This window comes from Ailuropoda melanoleuca, chromosome 13 (genome assembly GCF_002007445.2).
Source record: "Ailuropoda melanoleuca isolate Jingjing chromosome 13, ASM200744v2, whole genome shotgun sequence".
Taxonomy (NCBI): Eukaryota; Metazoa; Chordata; class Mammalia; order Carnivora; family Ursidae; genus Ailuropoda; species Ailuropoda melanoleuca.
In genome coordinates, this window is record NC_048230.1 from 9,199,027 (window position 1) to 9,222,989 (window position 23,963).

The following is a 23,963-nucleotide window of genomic DNA, read 5'->3' on the forward strand; positions in this document are numbered from 1 at the left end:
ACAAGGACGCAGAGCAGCAGGGAGAGGGAGAGGGAGAGAGAGAAGCAGGCTCCCCACAACAGGGAGCTGGATGCCTGGCTGGATCCCAGGACCCTGGGATCATGACCTGAGCTGAAGGCAGCCACCCGGGTGCCTCCCAAATATTTATTTTTAAAAAATGCCTCTTCCTCTCCATCCCAACTAACCGAGCATATTCTGGCCACTTTAATCTCTCACATGGATCACCACAAGAAACTTTTTTTCCCCAGCTTTACCGAGATATAAATGACATACACCACTACAGAAGTTTAAGGCCTACACAGCATAAAGGTTTGACTTACATATATTATGAAATGATTGCCAAAATTTACTTAGCATACACCATCTCATATAGACAAAAGAAAAAAAAGAAAAAATCTTCCTTAATAACATGGAACTCTTCAGGAATTTGTAGGTCATCCTTGAGCAGGGGCCACGCTAATCTTCTCCGTATGTTCCAATTTTAGTATATGCCCTGCCACGGCAAGTACCAAGAGCCTTATAGTTTCTTCCTTTGCCTCAGTCTCTCCCCTACCCAGCCTCAAAATAGTTACTATTCCAAAGGCCCTTTATGATTTCCTATCCCCTACGTAAGAAAAGCTAAGTTCTTTTACACATAGAATTCGCTCCAGAATCTGATTTTGGCTTACCTAACAATGCCCGTTTGCTGTTCCTAAACCCCCGAACTCGAACTCTCTTACGTTCTCTGAGCCTGCTACTCTTCTGTAAAAATAGCCATCCTAATTCTTTAAAAGTTGACCTGAGGTCTAAAAGAGACAGTACACTTTGAACAATACAAGGGATTACTCTCCCCATCACTCCTTTACACTTGAAGTCTGCATCTATATACCTAGTGCCTCTTCTCAACTCAATACTATTTATTGAATACTTAACTATGTGCTAGGCACTGTGAGGCACACAGGACAGAGGGAAAACAGAAAAATAGGTTGAAGGACGCATTGCCTTCCCCAAGCTCATTACAATACACTTTCTCAACCATTATCTTTAAGGACTGAATCATCTCTAACATCAGGAACAAATCAGGGGGGTCCTCCGAAGTTCAGGCCGGGCTGAGACGCCAGCTGCCACCACGTGACCGCACCTCCATTTTTCTCCGCCCGCAGAGCGGGCGGGGAACCACCCTAAGCCCCTTCACGGCTCCCAAAGCCGCGCTCCGCCTAACCTGACCACAGCCCACGTGGCAGGCGGGGGGGGGGGGGGGGGGGGGACGCGTGGAGCAGCCTGGGCCCGGACCTCTGCGCTTGCGCGCTGCGGCCCGCTCAAGGACCCGGATTTAAAGAGACAGGCGCTACAACCGTCGTGGTGGCGCGCGGCCTGTGGGCGCCCGGTGCGAGGCCTGCGGTGTGCGCCGGAGCTGGGAAGGCAAGTGAGGGACGGGAGCGGCGGGGCCGGGCAGCGGGGAGGGAGGCGGCCCGGCGGCCCGGGGGTCCGGGGGCTCGGCGCGGCCTGGGAGCCGGCCCCCTCGGCTCCTCCCCCGCCCGCCGAGCCCCGGGGCACACCCTCCGTGACGTGGCGGCCCCCCGGGAGCCCGCAGGGGTTGGCCCGTAGCTCCCCGGGACCCCCGCGGCTCCGCGAGTGGGAGGGTCCCCCGGGGCCCTTGTGAGGCAGCTCTGGCCGGGCCTGTTCTGCGCACTGGCCGCGCCGGAGCCGGTGTTCGTAGGTGCGAGCTCGGGAGCCTTTCTCTTTCCGCCGCGCCCCCTTCCCCAGCCCCGGGCTGTGTCCTTGCGCCCCTGGCCCGCCCGAACCGAGGGACTCGCTTCCTCGCCTTCTCCGCGGGCGTCCCCAGGCGTCCGCGCCGGCCAGTAACCGGAAGGCGTCGGGGAAGGCCCCCGGGAGCTGCGGCTGCAGGACGCTCGCTTCCTGGCCCGGGCTGCGTTGGGGTCCCAGCGGTTTCCTTCTCGACCACCTTGAAGGAAACGCTGAGCCGCGGCCGTTGAGGGGTGCGGGGCAGACGGGCTGGCTCCGAACAGCGCCGTGCTTCCTTGTGGCCCGGCTCGGCCTGGGCCTCGGGCCCCGCGGAGGGTGGGGCGCTGCGAGGCGCTCTCAAGTTGGCTCTTTGGGGAACGGGGGTGCGCTGCCCAAACGCTGTTCTGAGCTCCTCTGGTGGACCTGCCGGACTCACATACCTCCCCTCTATAGTTCTTGAACTTCTCGGGGTTACAGACCGTCTCTCCAAGAAAGTGTACATTTATGAATATGCGCACTTTGTATACATTTTCAGGGAGTTCAGAGCCCACCCCCGCCCCTAGCCCTTCCATGGGCTCATTTTAAATTTTCCCAGCCATCCCGTGAGGTCAGGTATTATTTTCCATATTTAGAAAAGAGAAAACCGAGACGCAGGTGAGTTAAGGGAGTTCTCAAAAATAACAGTCCCTAACTGGACAGTCACAGTCGCACTCCCATGCCGGATTCCCATCCACCTGCTTTCCCCTACAGGAAGTAAAGCCTGCTTCTCGTTATAAACCAGTAACAATTTCACTACAAAGCATGTGCAGTCTGGAAATAATTTCCAGCATATTTAAAATTAGAACAATGAAGATATTTTAGAAAATATGGCTATAAAAAGGTGGGGGGATACTGGATGGACATAATCCCTGCATCCATTTGTGGTGATTTATCAGGTCCTTTGATTCTTGCCATCCAGTTGCTTCAGCATTCCCTGATTCAAGGTGCTCCATTAGGAACAGGCTGATTGCCCATAGGGAGCCTCTGCTTGAAGGATAACTGCTTTACTGACGGAAATAAGAGCTAATGTGTCCTGAGCCAGCTGCGTTCTGAGGGCTTTACTCTTAGAACGACAAGTTAGGTAGTTTTGTTAAGCACGTTTTAACAGTTGAGGAAGGGAGAGGTTAAGTAACCTACCAAGGTCGCACAGCTAATGAGCTAGGATGTGAACCCAGGCAGTCTGGTTCTAGGTTCCATTTAATTGCCTCTCAAAATAGGTCATCTGATTACATCACAGATCCATATAGTGACTTAATTATTTTCTGAGGATGGCATCTGTCACATTCAAAGCTTCATGAACATCGTGTAATTTTTCTTGGTGACTAAACAGAAACTTCAGGATCTTGTAATACTTAAGCGTTGTCATCCATCATAAGTGTCAGGTATTGCTGATGGCCTGAGAAAAGCTTTTATGTTATTTGGATTTGATTCTCTTGATTGTGATTTACTAGATGTACATGTGTACATTAGCTATTTGAACACCCTTCTGCAAACTGAATTTTCCTCTTCTGGAACTCTTCTTCATCCTGTAGGCACCAAATCTGTAACACTTTGGGAAATGTTTCGGTAGTCATCGTGGGCTGTATTAGGACTTCGGGGTTGGGGAAGGTGGCAGCCTAGCTCCTCATTTGTATCTCCCTTTTCTTGCCCCTCACTCTTTCACACAGCTGTATGACCTTGGCTTTCAAGATCCTCTTCCCACCAACCCTCCGCGCTCTCAGGCGGAAAGAACTGTGCCTCTTCCGAGAGCAGCATCACTGGCCTGACAGAAGACAGTTTGGCCATTGGTCAGAAACAGATCTGCTTCATGGGCACTGCCTCCTCCAGAGAAGAAAGCCTGCTCTGTCTTTCCAGGAAGGCCATCTAAGACCACGTGCCACCTGCCTTGTTTTCCTGCCAGGGGTGCATGTGGGACTCTGCAGCGGCCCCTGTGAGATGGCCGAGCAACGGTTCTGTGTGGACTATGCCAAGCGTGGCACAGCCGGCTGCAAAAAGTGCAAGGAGAAAATTGTGAAGGGTGTATGCCGGATCGGCAAAGTGGTGCCCAATCCCTTCTCAGAGTCCGGGGGTGATATGAAAGAGTGGTATCACATTAAATGCATGTTTGAGAAACTGGAGCGGGCCCGGGCCACCACAAAAAAAATTGAGGACCTCACAGAGCTGGAAGGCTGGGAAGAGCTGGAAGACAACGAGAAGGAACAGATAAGCCAGCACATTGCAGGTGGGTGGGGACCACTGCTTTTTCATATGATGATGCTGAGAGAAAAAAGGAGGAGAGTAGGGTCCCATTTTTTTCCTTCCTTCTTTTTTTTTTTTTTTAATTTTTTGGAAAGAATATCAAACTCACAGAAGAGTTGTGAGAATAAAAAAAGAAAAAAGAAAGCTCATATTCCTTTTACCCAGACATACCGGTGGTTACATATTGTTCTCTTTGCATTATCATTTGTGTTCCTGCATGCGCTGTTCCTCTTTCCACATGCGCACAGCTACATTTTTTCCTGAGCCCTTTTAGAGTAGGTTGCATATATTATGGCTTTGCCTTTAAATACTTCGTTCAGTGTGTATATCTTAAGAGTAGGAATATCCTCTTATGGGGCCATAACACAGTAATCAACTCCAGTAAATTGATCCCTAATGTAATACTTTAACGCACCATTGTATTCCAGTTTTGTCCATTGGTCAAACAATATCTCCTGTAGCTTTTTGCCCCCTCCACAGTAGAATCCCACTCTGGGGTCAGGTATCGCATTTTGTGGTCTCTTCGGCCTCCTTTAATCGGGACATTTCCATAGTCTTTCTTTTCTGACATTGATAATTTTGAAGAATAGAGTACCTACCATCACCCCGTCTTATCTTTCAATTTATTATCATATGGACACACAGGTTACTTTTCCCTGGTGGCTTATAATTTTACTGTATTTTATTAATTCCTTACTTAATTGTCCCATACTGGGCCACTTGGGAAACTCTTTGATCTGATTTCTGTGTCCTGGATGCTGCCTCTCTCTCTTTTTTTTTTTTTTTTTTTTTTTTTTTTTTTTTTTTTTTTAATGTTTTGAAGTACTTCTTTACTTTCTAGCGTAACAGTATGCTCTTAGGCTTACCTTACCTTTTTTTTTTTTAAGATTTTATTTTTAAGTAATCTCTACACCCAAAGTCTGGCTGGAACTCACAACCCCGAGATCAAGAGTCACGTGCTTCACCGACTGAACCAGCCAGATGCCCCTCTTAGGCTTACCTTATATGTATCCTACCACAACTCTGGAGCCACCATTTCTCTGAAGAAACCTGGTTCCTATTAGTGGGGGAATGGCTTTAGAGACCAAAATCTAGATGCTTGTATCCTTGTTGCCATGAGGTCTCTTGGCTTTTAAGCCCTTTCAGCAGACAGAACTAGAAAATATATGTTTGCAAACAAAATACATGCATATACACATACAGATATATGCACACAGATATATGTAGTCATGTGTTTATATTTTAGAAATCTTACACTGATACTTCCAAATCCAGTTAGTCCTTTATGACCTTCCATATACTCATCTTGAAAGTAATACTCATATCTTCAATTAAATGTAGTTCTGGTCACTCAGGGAGGACTCTGGCAGTGGCGCTAAAAATGGGCAAAAAAATAAAAACGGGCACCTATTTATCATTGTTCTTTGAGAGGAGAGAAGACTTCCAGGAGAGAAAGCTACTTTGCATATACTTCTTTCTCAAGCTCCCTGTCCTGCCCTGACTTGGCCATTGGCCCCAGCCTTTGCCACTTCTTGACTAAGCAGTCTCCTTGAGGAAGAGAAAAACAAGGTAGAGTCAAACTCACACAGCTCAGAAAACACAGCAGCTGGGACTTCCCCTGCCTGTGCCAACCTCACATGCTCTGTTCTCCATCTTCATTTTACTTTCTTGTTCATCTATAAATTGGGGCTAATTCCATGGAGCTGAGGTCCCCAGGTTTTATCTTTGGACATGTGGGTTCTGATTTTTCCCAGATCTGGAGATCATTATATATAGGATAATAGAAGGAGAGTGCTGATGAAAATGTAAGTTACTAATAGAAGTAAAGAGTAACGGGGCTTTTGTCCCCCGATCACTGCCCCCCACCACCACCAGGACTCTCTTACCCACTACCTCCACTCAAAAAGATCAGCCAGTCCACAACCAGCCTTGGTGTAATGCCGTGGTAGTAACTTACCCAGCAAGGCTGTAAGAGCATTTGTTAAATTCTTTGGAAGCTTTTCTCGGGAATCTTTCACTGAAACATATTTTCCCTTTTTTCGGGGGGTCCTACAGATCTGTCTTCTAAGGCCACAGGCACGCCAAAGAAGAAAGCCGTTGTCCAGGCTAAGCTGACAGCCACTGGCCAGGTGACCTCTCCAGTGAAAGGTGTCTCTCTCGTCACCAATAGCAATCCCCGGAAATTTTCTGGTTTTTCAGGTGAGAGATTAGAGATACTTTAGCTGTTACGGTCCTTTTAATTTGGAATCCCATTTGGGATTCTGGCTAAGATGAAAATTCCGTGCTGTCTAGCCTCATTCATAATTCGCTTCCCTCTGAGGAGAGGCAGGTAATGGCTTATTTTCAACATTCCACTGGTATAGCATTTTTTGTATACGTTAATCTCTCTTGCAGCAAAAAGATGTTTGTGTTTTCAAGACTTTTTCCCCCATGAAGTAGTCACCTGGGTCAGATGGAGATGATTATAACCTGCCCTATAACTTCCTTGTATTTTGGTAATGAAAGGATTTTGAGAAATTGCATCCTAAACTTGTCCTAACCAGAGCTGAAAGTATGGAAGATGGCCGGCATGGCCTTATGTAACAGGTAGCATTCGGCTAGGGGCTTTTACCTACGTAGTCCGTTCTTCAGTTAACCTTGGGAAGTACTTTTATGAGGCCTATCTTATGAATGAGAAAGCCGATATCTGGTCCATTATGGAGTTAGTATTGATGCTGAGGTCTGTTTAACTCCCAACACCTGTGCTCTTTTACCCTGTACCCTGTTGCCTCTTATATTTGGAGATATTCTTGTGACTGACTCAGATAAAGTAAAGCCAAACGTATGGACTCGGAAGTTGTTTGGAGAGGTAGCTTTAAGTGAGTGAAAGCAGCATAGGCTTGAAGTTGGGAGACCTGGGTTCTGGTCCCAGCGCTGTCATGTGACCGCTTGCTCAGGGGCAAGTGGCTTTACCTCGGAGCCTCTGTGGCCTCATCTGTGAACAGGAAACACCTGCCTTCTTTACCCTACAGAATTCGCACGAGGACTGCTGGAGAGAAGATTGGAGAAACAGTGCCTGATCCTGTGGGGTTTTTGTTATTGTGAAACTCTGAGGTTCGGTTTTTGTTTGGTGGTAGGGCAAAGCTGGAAATACAGAATAGTCCAGGTGGCAGTAAGGACAGCACGTTCCTGGGAGGGAAAGTTGGGAGGAGCTGAGAGAAACGGGGTGTTCTAAAGTCTTGCAACCTGCTCGACTTCGACACTGGAATTTTGTCCCCTGAAATCCTCTTCAGACGCCAGAGCAGAGACGAGGATGGATTTATCATTTACAGACCCCAGCCAAGAGGCCGCTTACATCAGCAGGCTGCTTGCTAATGGCCCTGCTGCCAGCTTGCAGAACGCAGTGTGCTGTGTAAAGGAGGGAAGAGAGGATCACTCGAGAGTTGTGCTGTTACTTGGGGGTGTCTGGAGGACAGTCTTGCTCACTGACTACCTTTTATTTTGGCACTAAGCAGGGGTGATGGGTGGGTGGGAGTGACAAAGGCCTGGGAATGCCTTCTCTCAGGCCTTGGGCTCCTCATAGTGAGAAGAGATTGAACCAGGTCATCTTTAAGGCTTCTTCCAGCCTGACAACGACAGTAACAGTTTCCCACCAACTAACATGTGCCTTGGTTTCTTCTGTTCTCATCCCCACTTTTCTGGGGGCAGCTTGTTCTCTGCAGCGCTTATATAAAGAAACGCACAGCAGCTGGGTCTCGGGGCGGCTGTGAAGCCACTGTGTCTTTACCATTAGCAGCTGTGATGCCTGTTGCCCTACCTGTGAGATGGGTGTAATGGTCTCCACCCCGCTGGGCCATTTTGGGCGATTAAGTGAAGCTCCATACAGAGTGTCAGCAGAGTGCTTATTTGTTTCCCTTTCTTTCTTCTCAGCAAGGCAAATGAATCATCCCTGCCGTTTCTCTCTCCAACAGCCAAGCCCAACAACTCTGGGGCAGCCCGCTCAAGCCCTCCCCCTAAGGCAAGTTTGTCCTCAAGCAGATGTGACCCCAAGCACAAGGATTGTCTGCTACGTGAGTTTCGGAAGTTGTGTGCCATGGTGGCTGAGAATCCTAGCTACAACACGAAGACCCAGATCATCCAGGACTTTCTTCGGAAAGGTTCAGCAGGAGGTGGGGCCTAGAACATCCTGGATGGGCTTTTCCTCTGAAGAGCTCTGAGCCGTGGCCGGTTTCATAGCCGTGTGAATCGTACAGTTGCACGGGGCCTCCTACTTGGTTTAATCCTCTGTTAATAACGTCTTGAAATTCCCTCTTTCTTTTTTTTTAAGATTATGTATTTAATTATTTTAAAGGTTTTATTTATTTGAGACTCGAGAGTGAGCACACACACGAGCCAGGGCCAGGGAGGGCGGAGGGGAAAGGGAGAAGCAGGCTCCCTGCTCAGACTCCCTGCTGAGCAGGAAGCCCAATGTGGAGCTCGATCCGGGGACTCTGGGATCACGACCCGATCCAAAGGCAATCGCCCAACCGACTGAGCCACCCAGGCGTCCCAAAGATTTTTTATTTTTAAGTAATCTCTACAACCAGCGTGGGGCTCGAACTTACAACCCCGAGATCAAGAGTTGCATGCTCTACTGAGCCAGCCAGGCACCCCTTGAAATTCTTAATAATGAACAGAGAGCCGTGCATTTTTACTTCTTATTGGGCCCCACGAAGAATGCAGCCAGTTCTGCTCAGAGCACATTGGTATTGCTCTTTTTCTGCCCTTACTTTATCCCCAGGAGACCAGAAGAATGTATTGCATTTGACCAGGAGGACAGTTCACTATCCAGCACGTTTGATCAGGTTTTTGTGACCTACATGCACGGCTGTAATAGAATCTTCCAGCTTTTTCATTCATCTGACAGACCATCACTGAGCATCTGTAACGTGCTCCTCACTGGGGACACTGAACTGGGAGTGTGGCCCTGCCCTGGGGGAGCTTATCCAGAGGAGGTAGACACGTAAGCCACGAGTCACCAAATGCTGTGGCCTCTGCCACTGTAAGGAAGAGTGCAGGGCATTGTGGCAGCACAGACAGCGATGCAGACATCTCTTTCGGTTCCTTGAGTTTGTGTGCATTTGTTAGGCCCCATTTGTCAAGAAGGCCTCCGTTGTTCTGCCCACAGATGGTTTCCACGGAGATGTGCACCTCACGGTGAAGCTGCTGCTCCCAGGCGTTATCAAGAGTGTTTACAACCTGAACGATAAGCAGATTGTGAAGCTCTTCAGCCGCATTTTTACCTGCAGCCCAGATGATATGGCGCGAGACCTAGAACAGGTCAGAGGAAAGGGGGAGGGTAGGCAGCACTCCAGGTGGGGTTCTGCCAAGCCGGGCACCTGCACCCTTTTTTCTGGTTGGGGCACATACTGTCTTGGGAAACTGAAACCCATTTGGATAAGCTTCCTTCGTGAGAGCTGAATGTGAGGCGACAGCCGTCGGTTTCACGAGGTTCTGAGGACTGCAGTCGTATCCCTGCAGAGCCCCGAGAGGCCTAGATCTCGAGGGACCGATTTCAGACCTCCCGTGGTCTCCTGCGGTTGCCGTTCTGGACCCTACTTCTTCTTGCTTTTTTTCAGTATAACTTGATACAACATTCAGCTTTTGTTTGTTCATGACTCCAGCTTGGGCAGCATGGAATGTTTCGATCCAAGCACCACCCTCCCCTTATCTGATGACTGTATTTGTTTCTTAGTTCAAATTCATTCATTCTTTCTTTTTTTTAATATTTTTTTCTTTTTTGAGAGAGGAGAGAGGGAGAGAGGCAGTGGGGGAGGGGCAGGGGGAGAGCGAGAATCTTAAGCAGGCTCCACATCTAGCACGTGAACCCGAGAGGGGGCTCAGTCTCACAATCCTGAGATCATGACCTGAGCCAAAATCAAGAGTCGAACTCTTCACTGACTGAGCCACCCAGGTGCCCCTCTAGGGTGGCCGGCAGTTCTCACCGAGAACAAATTCTAACAGGCATCAAATTGGCTCAGTCCTGGATTAGTCCTTGGCTCACCTCTCAGCCAAGGCAGGTGGCCAGATCCTATGGTGGTTAGAGGTGCCCTTTCCGGGAACTGTGGGTGGGAGAGCTTCTTTCAAGAGTGAGGTTAATACGTGTGAGGTCGGGACAGGAGTGATGCTTGAAATCTCTGACTCACCTTTAATCCTGGGGGTTTGGGGGATACACTCAGCCACCCTGGGGTTGCAGCCATTTTGGTTTTTGGAGACAGGGCGACGTGTCAGAGACCATCAGAGTCTTCTTTGAGCAGAGCAAGTCTTTCCCCCCAGCTGCCAAGAGCCTCCTTACCATCCAGGAGGTGGACGAATTCCTCCTCCGGCTTTCCAGGCTCACCAAGGAGGACGAGCAGCAGCAGGCCCTGCAGGACATCGCCTCCAGGTGGGGGTGCTGGCCGACGGGATGGGCTTGGGGAGATGAAACCACCAGGGAAGGAGGGTTTGGGGGTCTAGAGCTCTTCAAAGACCAAGCTGAGTGTGCCTCACCCCTAGGTGTACGGCCAATGACCTTAAGTGCATCATCAGATTGATCAAACACGATCTGAAGATGAATGCGGGTGCAAAGCACGTGTGAGTACCAGCCCCCGTCTGACGGCCGGGCTGCCTGCTTCGTTTGTTGCCAGCCGGCGTTAGGACTTTGGGGTCCCGGTCTGGATTCAAGTCCTGATTCTACCTTACTCCTTCCTGCGTGGCCCATCAGTTGACCTAGCTCAGGCTCCGTTTTCTCATATAAAATGTCACAATGCCCTTCTCACACAGTTGTTAGAATTGAAAGTATGGAATACGTTCGATAAATCGAGTATGAGTTGCTTGCCACTCCAGCCCCGTCTTTGCTAGGGCAGCATCCACGTAGACCCAGGATCTCAAAATTGCTAGTTTTCCAAGAGCATTTTCCCCTGCGGAAGGCTTTAGACAGCAGAACGTAAGCTCTCCCCCTATGTTGAGACCCCTCCTCTCTGCAAGAACTGACCACTGTCTAAAGCAATAAGGTCAAAGGCAGTGGTTTTTGTTGCTTTGCTCCTGTCTGCCTTGACAGGTTAGATGCCCTTGACCCCAATGCCTATGAAGCCTTCAAAGCATCGCGCAACCTGCAGGACGTGGTGGAGCGGGTCCTCCGCAATGAGCAGGAGGTGGAGAAGGAGCCAGGCCGGAGACGCGCGCTGAGTGTCCAGGCTTCCCTGATGACGCCAGTGCAGCCCATGCTGGTAAGGCTGCTGCTCTCCGGTCCCACTTTGTCCAGATGTTCTGATCTTCCTTGTGAGATCTGGGGGGGCACGGATGCTGGAGGAGTTGGGGCCAGGCACAGTGCAGATGCGGCAGGGTATATCCCAATGGGTCTGTAAAGGCGAAGGAGGAGGCGAGTGGTCTAGTAGAAATGTCTGGGCTTGAGGCCGAGCTCGGACCCAGCAAGCTATAGAATCTTGAATGAGTTATGAGTTACTTAGCCTTTCTTGGTTTTTCATTTCCTTGCATGAATGACGTATGAAATCTGAATCATCTCCTTAGCATGGCTTACCAGGCATCTTCCCCGAAGACAGGTGGACTTGTTAAGTAATTCCTAAGGCTCTGTGACCTACCGCAAAGGAGCTCCGAGAGTTAGTGGCAGAGCCGGGCTTCCAAAGACAGGGTGACTTGGCCTCTTTCTTCTGGAAAGAAGCTTAAGGAGTGAAGACCAGGTTTGACCAAGATCATCTTGAGCCCCTGCTCATTTCATGAGAACTGGGATTTCCTTTCTGCACTGGTTTTTCTGTGCGACGGCAGCCCCCACAAATGCTGCCATCCTTAGTGAGAGCCTTGGGGCTGTTCCCGTGGGGTGCGGTGCCTTTCGTGAGCCCTTCTCATGCGTTATATACTACAGCCTTCCGTTAGGCTTCTGCATTTGGACTAGGGAAATGTCTTTTCTTGCCCGGAATGTGGGCCAGCCAGCCCCAAAATGGTGGGATCTCCATCCCGGGGAAGGACTCCTGTCACCTGCAGTAGTGGCCTTCCGGACTTCTATAGGAATTCTTGGAGTCTCTTCTGCAACCTGTCATTTATCCCAAGAGTGGCGTGGGTTAGATAGCTCCGTGATGAACTGCACAGGCTTTGGATTTGGGGCTCCCTGCGAGCGTCATTCCTGCCCTTCACAAGCTGTGTAACTTTAAGTGAGGACTTAGGCTCTTCAAGCATCCGTTTTCTCATCCATAAAACTAAATCAGTGTTTCTCACGTAAGATAGCACATCGAGGACACACTGAAGTTATGTGTGTGACCTGACACGTACAAACCCCCCTGGGACGGTTGGTCGTCGTCAGGTTGAGTCAGGATGGTGCTGGGATGTGAAGCACTCCTGTGTCCTGTCCTAGGATCCCTGACCGCTGCCACCCTTCCAGCCTCCCTGTCCCCTACACTCTCTTCTCCCCTCTACATACCTCCTGTGCTGAGATAACTGATGTGTTTAATAGCAAGTCACGGCCCTGCAAGATTCCGAATTACTGGAAAAAAATGAAATGCTGTTTCAGTGGAATTTTATTTGCCCCTAACATGTATCACATTCGTGGTCCTCAAAAAGCCATCTCCGGCGTCCGCTGCAGTGACGCTCTGGTCCGAATACGGCACTACCTAGCCTTGTCCATTCCCCTCACCTCTTCAGCAACCTGTCTTGAGGGTATCCTCTGGTCCGCAGGCCCCGGCACCTGGACTCTGGGGCCATCCGTCTGAGCAGCCCCCATTGAAGAGCACCTGTAAGTCTCCAGGCTTTTCTTTCCCCACCCCAAGGCCGAGGCCTGCAAGTCCATCGAGCACGCGATGAAGAAGTGTCCTAACGGCATGTTCTCTGAGATCAAGTACGACGGGGAGCGAGTGCAGGTGCATAAGAACGGGGACCGTTTCAACTACTTCAGCCGTAGCCTCAAGCCTGTCCTGCCTCACAAGGTACGGGTCCCTTCCTCTCTGCAGGGACTGTCTTTCCCTTCCTGCTCCCTAAGAACCGCAAGGCTAGGGTTCTGTAGTCATTTCAGCCCTGGGGCACAGTTGGGTTTATTCTGTAGTTGTTGAAGGAGTGTATTTATTTTTGGATTCTTATGATGAAGGGCTGCTCCGTGGGGACAGCCGAAGAGCCCAGACTTGGGTTCGTCAGCACAGAGCCCCTGGGGACGGTGGTGCTCCCCTGGCCCACGGCGATGCTGGCATAGCGAGCTCACCTAGCAGGTGACTCACAGTGCTCGTCTTTTGTGTTTCCACGTCTTGTGTGCTCCCCAGCGCTGAATTAGGGCTCTGTGACGAAGGGCTGTTAGGCTATCGGTCATGAGTTTGTCTGACAAAGCTTTAACAGGCTTATTCCGGGCGAGGCACTGTTCTCGGTAGTGGGTGTACAGCAGTAAAAAAGGGACAGAAGTACTTGGAAGCTTACGTTCTGATGTAAACTCCACCCAGCGGGGACATAGGAGAGCCCAGACTCCTGTTCTTCCTTAAGGGGCATTGGCAACCTCGCCTCTTAGTCCTTTGCAGCACCCCGGGCCTCTGTGAGTCGATGGGCCTTCCTGAGCTTGCTGCCCCTTCTCTGCTAGGACTGACTCTGTGCTTCAGAGCCCTGGGCGTGGAGGGGACGTGTTGTGTGGCCCCCGTGCTTCCCCCACCCTTGCCTTCCTGTTGGAGCACTGAGCATCGAGCCATTCATCTCAGGTGTCCAGAGGAGAGCTAAGCACTGGCCTCCACGGGCCCAGGAAAACTGCCCCAGAACTTCTCCCAGGGAGCTGCCCGGTGGGCACCTCCACTACCTGGAAGAACTGTGGGCCCAGCTTTTCAGAGTTAGAGCCCTTTCCCTGCTCTCCCTCACCAGCCGTCCCTGGTCTCTCCTGTGCTTGTGGTTTGTAAAGAGCAGGGTTGGGGATTGAAGCCGAGCAGGACAGCGGAACAGGCATCTTCTGTCCCCGCTCCGAGCACCGTAGGTAGTGAGGGCCTGTGTGCCCTGCCCAGGGGAGGACTCGGGCCCCAGTCATGCTCTCTGGACCTCACCACTGGCATCATTTGGCAGGGGCTGCCCTGGGTTACAGTGGGACTGCTCCCTGTCTGGAACTGTCAGAGACTAGGGTTCTGCCTATACCAGGAAAAACTCTTGATTGCAGACATCCTCTCTTACTCATTTTGAAGATGGCTGTGGGTTCAGAGCTCTCACTCAGAGAAGACCTTCCTGTTTCCTTGCTACTCCTAGGAGGGTTCATTTCCTCCTTTCCATCCATTTTTTTGAAGCTCACCTGTTGTCCCCCACAAATGTCTGTCTGCCCGTGTTTCCTCCTCCCTTCCATGTCTGTCCACCCCCACCTCTTCCTCCACACACTCAGCTCCCTGTTTCTTCCTTTTTTCTCCCACCTCTCCTCCATGGCCCAGCGTGGCTCCCCCCACGCCGACCTCTTCCTGGGCCTCAAACACTCCTCTCCTCTCGTCTCAGTAGCTCCTAAGGCCTAGGTCTGTTTTGCACATGAGTTTGGCTCCCACATGTTGGTGTTCTTTCTTCTGGGGCCTGGCTTTTGCTTTCTGGCTCGGCTTTAGGTCATTGCCGCCCATTCCTCCCTCACCTGAGTCACCTTTCTGCCCCCAGGTGGCCCACTTCAAGGACTATATCCCTCAGGCTTTCCCCGGGGGCCACAGCATGATCTTGGACTCTGAGGTGCTCCTGATCGACACGAAGACAGGCAAACCGCTGCCCTTTGGGACTCTTGGGGTGCACAAGGTACTGGCTCAGTGCCAAGTGTGCAGGACTGAGCGGGTGTGCGCACATGTGTGTGTATCTGTGTGAGCTCTTGCTCTGAACGGAGGGGAATCTGTCACTTACTCAGAGTTGGGCTTATTCTTTGTTTCTGAACTATTTCTGAATTTAGCCCTGAGTTTAGATGTGTGTGTGTGTGTGTGTGTGTGTGTTTTACATCAAGGGAGCTAGTATTGGGAACTTAGAATTGGGTTGGTTTCCATTTAGGACCATCTGCCAAGTGCCCTTGTGGCCCAGGGGCTTCCGAACACATACAGGGCAGTTCTGTCCAGTGCTTTACAGGCTCTCCAAAAGTGGACTGGTCCTCCCCATTTTTTAAGCCCACTTACTTTTGGCCTCATGTAGCTACTGCCTCCTTTTCCCTTACAGAAAGCTGCCTTCCAGGATGCTAATGTTTGCCTGTTTGTGTTTGATTGTATCTACTTCAATGATGTCAGCTTGATGGACAGGTGAGAGATCTGTTTTCGGGCTGAGAGGTGGGGGTTCAGGTTGGACAGAAGGGAGGGGAAGGGGCTGAAGCATATGCCTCTTTGTGCCCCGGAACTGGGGAGGAGGGAGCCGAGAGGTTGCACACTTGCCACATACTCAACTCCCCACTGACTCTGAGAGCCAGCTTATTGACTGGATCTCCTGAGAGCTTAAATCAGAGAGGAAGCCCAGATCCCCACAGAAGTTTCTGTGCTACATTCAAGTAGGCTGTCTAGAGAAACAGAGGGTTTCGGTTTATCTCTCCATAAACATCACCCATGGGGGCATAAGGCGGGTGCTTTTCAGCTCAGGCTTTGCTTTTGGAAGAGGCCGCCAGGAAGCTGGGGACTAGAGGAGGACTGGAGGTGGGACCGTCTGAGGGAGAACTAGTGGTCTTGGCTTAACTGCATGCAGATTCTTGGGCCTGAGAAACTAGGATTGGCCCCTTGCACACCTAGACATGTGTCCCTGCCCCCACTCTCCCCCACTGGCCCCGTCACTGAGCTGGGGGCGGGGGAGGAGAGTCTTGTCGGTCCTTGGACTTCGGTCCTAAGAACCAGCCAGCCTTGGGCCTGGGGGCAGGGCGGGGGGCCGGCTGCATGGATGAAAAATGAGAGTGGGAGTCATTTTTCAAGAGGGACCAGACGGTCTGGGCTAGAGGCCAGTTCTCCTACGGCTCCGGGACAGAAACAGGAAGTGCAAGGATGAAGTGGCTTGTACCACGGCTCACGGTTGTCTGGTTGTCCGTGTTCGGTCACGAGGGCATCCTTATCGCCCCGACAGGCAGAACTGTGAGGTGTCAGGGTTTGGAGCCATGGCAAACCCTGTCAGGAAGTGAGTTGGTCGATGTGCCTGTCGGTCCTCAGGACTCCTAATGTGGTTGGGAGGGTCCTGACCTGACCTCAGCTCTCTTGTCCCCCTTAGGCCTCTGTGTGAGCGGCGGAAGTTTCTTCATGATAACATGGTTGAAATTCCCAACCGGATCATGTTCTCAGAAATGAAGCAAGTCACTGTGAGCAAAGACCCCACCCCAGACAGCAGCCTGGTGGTTTGAAAGCAGGGCAGAGAACCCCTTGGTCAGACGTGACTGGGAGAATGGGTCCTCAGTTTCTTATGGGGGCTGCCACTGTGTGTAGGTTGTCTCCTGGTCTCCATCTGAGAGGGCGGGCCCTGCAGCACCCTTCTAGCTGGGCTCCCTGTGTCTCGAAGCTGCAGCCACTCTCTGGTTGGTACGGGACCTTTGCTGGTTGTGTTCAGGTTGGGGTGTTCGCAGCGGACGCTTTACTAGCGTGTGAAAGGAAACCACCTGCCTCCCCACCCTGGTGCTCTCCGTTCTCACGCCAACCTCAGCGTCTCTGTCTTACCCTCAGAAAGCTGCAGACTTGGCCGACATGATAAACCGGGTAATCCGAGAGGGGCTGGAAGGGCTGGTGCTGAAAGACGTGAAGGTGAGCCGCTGACACCCTTTGCTTGCTTCCTCCCGCAGGCTCTCAGCCTCCGCCAGCCTTTCCAGCCCTGGCCAGCAGAGGGCGGTGACGGTCTGAGGGGGCCGAGGCTGGAGGCAGCAGGGGTGCCTTTCTAGGGTCTGACCGGGAGCTAAGGGCCCTTACTCAGAGTGGACTGGGCACTGTGGTAAAGCCCATACGGCGAATGAAGAGGTAAATCTTGGCCTTCTGGAGTTTCTATTCTAGTTTGAGGTCTCTCCTGTTCTTCCTTCAGGGTACATATGAGCCTGGAAAGCGGCACTGGCTAAAAGTGAAGAAGGACTATTTGAACGAGGGGGCCATGGCTGACACAGCTGACCTGGTGGTCCTTGGGGCCTTCTACGGGCAAGGGAGCAAAGGTCAGGACAGTATCTGGCCCCTGGGATGGTACTTCTTTGAAAGGCCCACTCAAGGTGTAGCTGGCCTTTTTCCTGGCTTGATCTGCCAGCACGGCCGGTCATGACTCTCACAGTTCTGGGATCAGGGGCCCCAACTAAGCCCATGTCACCTCAGGCAGGGACATCTGATAGCTACAGACTTGCACGGGGAGAGGTTAGGCAAGAATACCCCATGCTATCAGGCACAAAGAAGCTCACCGTCGGCTAGTTTCTGAGGGCCTGGCCACTTTCTCTTCGGGGGGAAGCTGCAGTCTGAGTCGTCGACTATGTGCCAGACAATGGTTTTTTTTTTTGTTTTTTTTTTTGTTTTGTTTTTTTTACTCCTCACGAGAGCCTAACAAGTTATATATGATTAGCCCCAATTTACTGAAAAGGAAAATGGGGCTCGTAAAGGTTAGACTTGCACAGGTAGCAGAGGCAGACCCAGGAGGTGAGCTCAGCGCGCTGATGCCGGGGCTCGGGCCTCTCCCCCGCAGCAGCCTGCCCCTCCCTGGGCTCGTGGGGCTGGCGGCAGTGGCTCCCTCCCTCCACCACGTCGCTTGTCCCCCCGCCCAGGTGGCATGATGTCCATCTTCCTCATGGGCTGCTACGACCCAGACAGCCAGAAGTGGTGCACGGTCACCAAGTGTTCGGGAGGCCATGATGATGCCACCCTTGCCCGCCTGCAGAAGGAACTGGACATGGTGAAGATCAGCAAGGTGAGGAAAGGAGCTGCTTGGCCCGGGCCTCTGCACTGGACCTTGTCCCCGAGACTGGCCGTGCTGGGGGGGATGACAGGGATCTTTTACCTGTGTCCGCAGAATGGAGAGCTGCTGCTTGGCCATGGGAGCAATGGTAGGCCTTCAGAGGCTTTGAGTGCCTGCCCTGTGGCAGCTGGCCCACATGCCCCCCTGGCCACACCCTCGGGGCAGGGAGGATCCCATGGGATGAGGGTCAGCTTTTTGTGAAAAGTCCCCTCTTCACACGAACCCTTGACGAAGGGGAATTTAAGTTTTTTGGCTTGGGAACGGCTCAGGACAGCATCTTGTCTTCTCCAGGATCCCAGCAAGATACCCAGCTGGCTGAAAATCAACAAGACCTACTATCCTGACTTCATAGTCCCAGACCCAAAGGTACCAGCCCCGTAGCCTGGGCTCCTCCAGCCCACAGAATGAGCTCACAGGTTCCCTAGTGCCACAGAGAGGCCATCTCAGCCTCACTGACAGTCCAGCACAGGGTGGGGATCTGGACTGTTCAGCCAAGGGATGGGCCCGTCAGCACTGAGGAATCGTCCTTGGTAAGGGCAGGATGACACACACAAATGGTTTGCTCTGGAAGCGACCTGGGCCCATTCCTTCCATGCACTGACAGAAACTGGGTCCCCCGAGGAGAGCTGGAACTTCCCTGGGGTCACCTAGTGTCAGCAGCAACAGTGGGACTAGAACCATCTCCCGCCTGTTAGCCAGTGGTGTTTGGTTTTAGCTGGTCTGTATTGCTTCTCGCTGGTTGGGGGAGGTTTTCCTTGACCAGTGACTGAACTCCTGACAGAAAGCTGCCGTGTGGGAGATCACAGGGGCTGAGTTCTCCAAGTCTGAGGCTCACACAGCCGACGGGATCTCCATCCGGTTCCCACGTTGCACCCGCATCCGTGACGATAAGGACTGGAAATCTGCCACTAACCTCCCCCAACTCAAGGTGCCAGCTTCCCCTGCTCATATGTCCTCCACCCCATTGTCCCAGCCTTGGAACCCTGGCTCTCTGGCCTGCTCATGAGTTCTCTTCTTTCCCCCTCTGCCCCCCCCCAACCCCAACATCCACTGAGACAGGGCAAGGAGGGCAGTGGAGGGAGACCCGCCTGCTGCAGGGCCTTGGAGGAGAGAGCTGTGCTGCCCTCAGCCTCCTGCCCTTCTGCTCAGGGCTGGTCCCCAGGCTGTAGTCTACGTTGCTGATAAGAACAGGGGGACAGATAACAGGGATTTGCAATGATGACCCAAGAAATGGTCAAGTTTAGAAAAGCACCAAGAATGCTAGGTTCTTTTCCCTGCCTTTGTCTCTCTCCCCTCTTTGTTCCTCAGTCACATGGGCCTAAGACATGCCTCAGAGGCCAGTGGCTGGGAAGGGAATAAGAGCCCCTGAGATCTCTGTCACTTCCCCAGGAACTGTACCAGCTGTCCAAGGAGAGGGCAGACTTCACTGTGGCGGCTGGAGAGGAGGGGAGCTCCACCACAGGGGGCAGCAGCGGAGAGAACGAGGGTACCTCGGGGCCTGCGGGGGCTCGCAAGGCCTCCAGGGCCTCCCCGAAGCAGCCCTCCACCAGTGCCAAGAAGGCAGGAGGGAGGCTGAGCAGCCCCAACCGCAGAGGCGGTAAGAGAAGGGAGGGGGTGGGGTGAGGAAGAGTGTGCTGTGAGGGGACCCAGTCTCCCATGTCAGCTCTGAGATTACATGATTTGCTCTGTCCACCACAGCAGACCTGGACCACGTTCCTGTCGTGTGTCCAGCCATGGGCCCCTCCATCTGCTCAGTACACCTGAGTGACCGGCCCCTGCGAGAGCCCATCTGGCCTGAGGATAAGCCACCCCTGAGCTAGAGGCCTTACTCGCTTACAGCCTCCCCTGCCAGCTCCCCCAGGCTCCCAGCAGAGTCTGGGCCTGGCCCTTCCCTCGGCTGCCCTGACCTCAGGGGTAGCAGCTCCCCTTGCGCCCTTCCTAGTTCTCATCGCGGGCTCTCTCCGCAGGCCACCAGCCGACTGTGAAAGTGGGGCAGAAGCGGAAGGCTCCCGCTGAGACCCCGTGCCCAGCAAAGGTGAGCGGAAGAACTGCGGTGTCCCGGGGGCCCGTTTGGCCTGGGGCTTTTAGTTCCCAGCCCTCTGCCCTTGGGCACTGAAATGAGCGAAGGTGTTGGGACTAGCGGCCAGACCCCGTGGCAGCTGCTCACCCATCCCGGGCAGGCCCCGCAGGACGGCCGTTCCACCCTGTGCCCTCTCGTTGCCTTGCAGAGGCGGCCGGCCAGTGAGCAGAGAGGAAGGAGAGCTGTGCCAGCAGGCAGGAGATAGAACAGCCCGGCCTCGCTGAGAGAGGCTGCTGGTCCCGAGTCACAGTTTACATTAAAGAGAGGGGAGGAAGGCCGGTCTGGGTGTGAGTTTGGGCTCACGGCCAAAGCAGAACCAGCCCACGAGGGTGGAGACGGCACCAGCCGGGTGACTGTCCTACCTGCCGCCCTTCCCCTTTTGCCCTCCCTTGTCAGTCTTTGGCTTGAAAACAGCTGCTGAGCTCCTTCTGAATGTGGTAATTAGACTCAGCCCTGGGGGAGCTACTGGCCCAGAGGGGACGGAGGTAAACCCTGGATCTCTGTAGGGGTGATGCGGCCACGCAGTCCTCCTCCCCAGCCAAAGCCAGCATCGGAGTCTGGCACGTGGGGCCCCAACCCAGTCCCCGGCAGAAGTAGGCAGCCTTTCCCATCTTTTCCCTACCCAAAGTCCCTGCCCCCGTCCACGGCAGAGCGGGGCTCCTGACCCCTAAGTCTAGCTACCTGTGTACAGCGCACTGCTCCGTTGGCCAGCATCATGGAGTCCAAGAGCCACTGGCCCTGCCCTGGATGCTGCTGGGATAGCTCCACTCTCCCCTTCTCCAGGTCCCAGTGTGGGGACCCACCCACGCTCCCTCCTTTCCCTTTAGACAGGGAGGGGTAGGTGTCCTCTGCGGTGGCTGGGGCACTGGGGTTTTGAAGCCTGGTCCTTCTCTGCAGTCAGCTCTCAGAGATGGTCCCCTCCGTCTCCAGTTCTCAGACACCCTTGCTCCCCGGCCCGCGCTCTGGGCAGAGCCCCAGGCTGACCGCTGTGCGTTCACAGGTGCTGCTGGACATCTTTACTGGGGTGCGGCTCTACCTGCCACCCTCCACACCAGACTTCAGCCGTCTCAGACGCTATTTTGTGGCATTCGATGGGGACCTGGTGCAGGAGTTTGACATGGCCTCAGCCACACACGTGCTGGGTAGCAGGGACAAGAACCCTGAGGCCCAGCAGGTCTCCCCGGAGTGGATTTGGGCGTGTATCCGGAAACGAAGGCTGGTAGCCCCATGCTAGGACTGCAGCCCTCCCTCACCCTCGGCCACGCTCGCTGCACTCCAGCTGGGGCAGGCCAGGGCGGGCGGGCGACAGCAAGGACACAGGGGGATGGTCTTTCTTCTCCAAGCAGTGTGTCTTCCAGAACCCACCAACCGTGCTTGGTCTATTCCCGCCCAGGACTTCGTGGCTGTGGGTGCCGCCAAGGAAGTCCGTGTCTCTTGCCGGTTTACATAGATCTTTCCGATCTGGGTGCTGGTTTGGTTATCTTTTTGTTTTCTTTTAAAAGAAGCTCCCCCCCCCCATAAATAAAATCTCTTGCAGTTACCCCATCCTGCAGCCCTTCTCCCCCTGTAGTCCCCCTAGTGGTAAGGCACGGAGAGACACGGCGCTGTTGAAGCTCCGTCTGCGGAGCCACCTGCCCCTTTACTCGCAGGCTCTTTTTAAAATTGTATTTAAAAGACTGCCCTCGGAAATGCTTCTTATATTTGGCAGGACTTGTATTCAGCTTGGCCCTTTTCGCCAGGAATGAAGCCTCCTTTGAAAGAAAACAAAATGAATTTTATGACTAAATTCTCTGTGTTCTCCTCTTACAGGGTGTGGGTCCTGGTTTGAAGGGGGGGGAACGAGGATCAGGTAGGAAAACGGGGCCTTGAGGGAGTTTATTGGAGCTATTCCTCTGGGGGATACAGGACTCCAGGAGGCTCTGCCTCCCCCACACTTGGAAACAAGACTGCTCTTTAAGATAAACCCACTCGAGGACAAAACCTCCACAGCCTCCGTACCAAGAAAGGCCCCCGTGCCCCCCAGGGCTGCTTTACTGGAATAAAAGGAAAACAGTCTCATGGAGAGGAGTGCCGTTCAGTAGCACTTTTTGTGGCAGTGGAAACACCCTGTAAGTCTTCACTGGCCAAGATAAACTAGGCACACTTAGCGACGCGGCAGGAGCCACAACCGAGGAACTGAAGTTTTGGCTTTACTTCAGCCTTACACGGTCACGTGTGGCCAGTGCGGGGCTGGCCCGGTTCACACCTGAGTCGCTCCACGCGGGAGCCTCTGGCCGTCCTGGAGGAGGGGGAGGACCGCACCCAAACCCGCAGGCTGCTGCCAAGAGCGCCGGCTACCTAACGTGAAGCCCGCGGTCAGGGTCAGAGTCGAGTCACGCGGGGATGCCCGTCCGCGCCCCGCCCAGCAGGGGGGGCCCGGGCCTCTCCCTCCTGCTCCTGTGAGGGGGCACCGCGGCCGCGCGCCTGCATGTCACTGTCGTGCTCCGGGCTGGGGCAGGCTCCTCAGCCGGTCCCCTCCTCGCAGACGGGCTTCCAGGAGTTCGGTTCTGCGGACTCTTGGACAGTCCTTTTTTTCTTACTGTCGGCCGGTTGCCAGGCTTGTTTGTCCGTCCCCTGTGAGTTAAGGTAATGCGCCTGCCCTCCGGAACACACTGGAGTGTCTGGGCCTCTAAGACTGAGGACCTGCCTCCCCGCCCTCTTCAGTGTGCTCAACTGAGGTAACATTCTGCCGGGAGGCAGCTCCAACCCGATCTGGGTCTCTCTACCTGCCGGTCAGAATGTGCTGGAAGGGGCAGGAGGGTTGCTACTGCCCTGACTCCGGCGCAGCCCGTTGGTGTTGTGAATAGGCACCATTCAGTCCGGCGTGAGTGCGGAGAATAAGACTCTCTTTATTCTGCCCTTTGTGGAGACAAGCTACTGCTGCTGTGAGCACTGACCTATATAAATTTCCATCCCCCTGTCCGGACTCCTCAGGCCAAGCCGCCAGACCGGGCAGCAGAAGAAAGAAAGTATTCCTCTTGGGATTCCGCCAAAGGACACTGTCACTGCCCTTTGACCCAGCCGCCCTAGACCCAGGCCCACCTGCCCTGATGGGCGGCTTACATTTGGGGCACCCTCGCGGCACCGGGGCCCTGCCAGCTGCGGGAGAGCATCCTAGTAATGAGCTTGGCCCGGAGGTCCTTCCTGGGCCTTGCTGGATGTTCTCTCCAATTCCCTGTTCAAGGTGTTAGGTCTCTTTCCTTCCAGTCTTTCTCAGGCGTTTCTCTTTGCTGCTGCGATTAGACTCTCTATACAATTCTGTACTTCCACGGACCCCCCGGGCAACAGCATCTTACACCTCCCCAGCAACAGTGCTTGAGGCCTGCCCTCCTTTGAGCCTCCGTTTGCACACTGCTAGTCGGCAGCGGACGAGAGGTCGTCCTGGGTGCCCAGCGGGTCAGCCGCACGAACGAGGAGGACAGAGGGCTACAGCTCAGCCTCCAGCCTTGCCAGCCTCTGGGTAAGAGTCCTTCCTTTTCTCCCCTCAAGTCCCCAGGCACACGTGCACATAATTGAGCTCCCCCCACACGGGCCTGTGCACACACAGACGTCTGCCCCCGAGGCTAGGCCAGCCTCTGAGCCACACAAGCCGTACAGCTGTATCCAAAAGCTACCATCTGTCTCCCAGGGTCATCTGAAGACTTGACTGAGCACGGTGGCTGGCCTCAGATTCCTTTCTACCCACATCTTTAAGGTCCATCTCTACAAGATCAGTGTTAACGTCCGACCTCACTTGGTGTTTCTTCCTTGGTCCTAAGGCTGGTCCTTTTGCTACCCAGCTCCCATCCTCTTCCAGGCTATTCCACGGCATCTCCTACATACTAGTTGTGAGATCTTGAAAGTCAAAACACTACTGAATTTCAGTTTCCTCGTCTGTTGAACAGGAATATCGACATGGCCACGTGGCCCCAGCGCCTCCACAAATGATGCCGTCTCTCAAGAGCCTGGGAGCAGCCTATGGTCTATCAGCTCTCGTCCG

The 23,963-nt window shown here is 53.4% G+C and overlaps 1 protein-coding gene and 1 pseudogene across 5 annotated transcripts; one reads left to right on the plus strand and one right to left on the minus strand.

The window, feature by feature from the left end:
* Positions 1-403: 403 nt before the first annotated feature.
* Positions 404-503, minus strand: LOC117795884 (annotated as a pseudogene).
* Positions 504-1,273: 770 nt separating this feature from the next.
* Positions 1,274-22,007, plus strand: LIG3 (DNA ligase 3). 5 transcript variants are annotated; one of them, XM_019804182.2, is made up of 20 exons: positions 1,274-1,401; positions 3,432-3,985; positions 6,058-6,201; positions 7,953-8,150; positions 9,149-9,300; positions 10,239-10,405; positions 10,516-10,593; positions 11,060-11,228; positions 12,780-12,935; positions 14,602-14,733; positions 15,139-15,218; positions 16,162-16,249; positions 16,608-16,685; positions 16,957-17,080; positions 17,675-17,817; positions 18,157-18,231; positions 18,647-18,793; positions 19,255-19,462; positions 19,833-19,900; positions 20,946-22,007. In XM_019804182.2, exons 2-20 carry the CDS (start codon positions 3,436-3,438, stop codon positions 21,177-21,179), a joined length of 2,991 nt encoding a protein of 996 aa, XP_019659741.1. In that variant the 5' UTR covers positions 1,274-1,401; positions 3,432-3,435; the 3' UTR covers positions 21,180-22,007. The 5 variants fall into 5 exon arrangements, 3 of the variants coding, with proteins under 3 accessions (XP_019659741.1, XP_019659742.1, XP_011228622.1); XM_019804183.2 differs by lacking the exon at positions 20,946-22,007 and adding an exon at positions 20,094-20,908; XM_011230320.2 differs by lacking the exon at positions 1,274-1,401 and adding an exon at positions 1,562-1,699.
* The last annotated feature ends 1,956 nt before the right edge of the window (positions 22,008-23,963 follow it).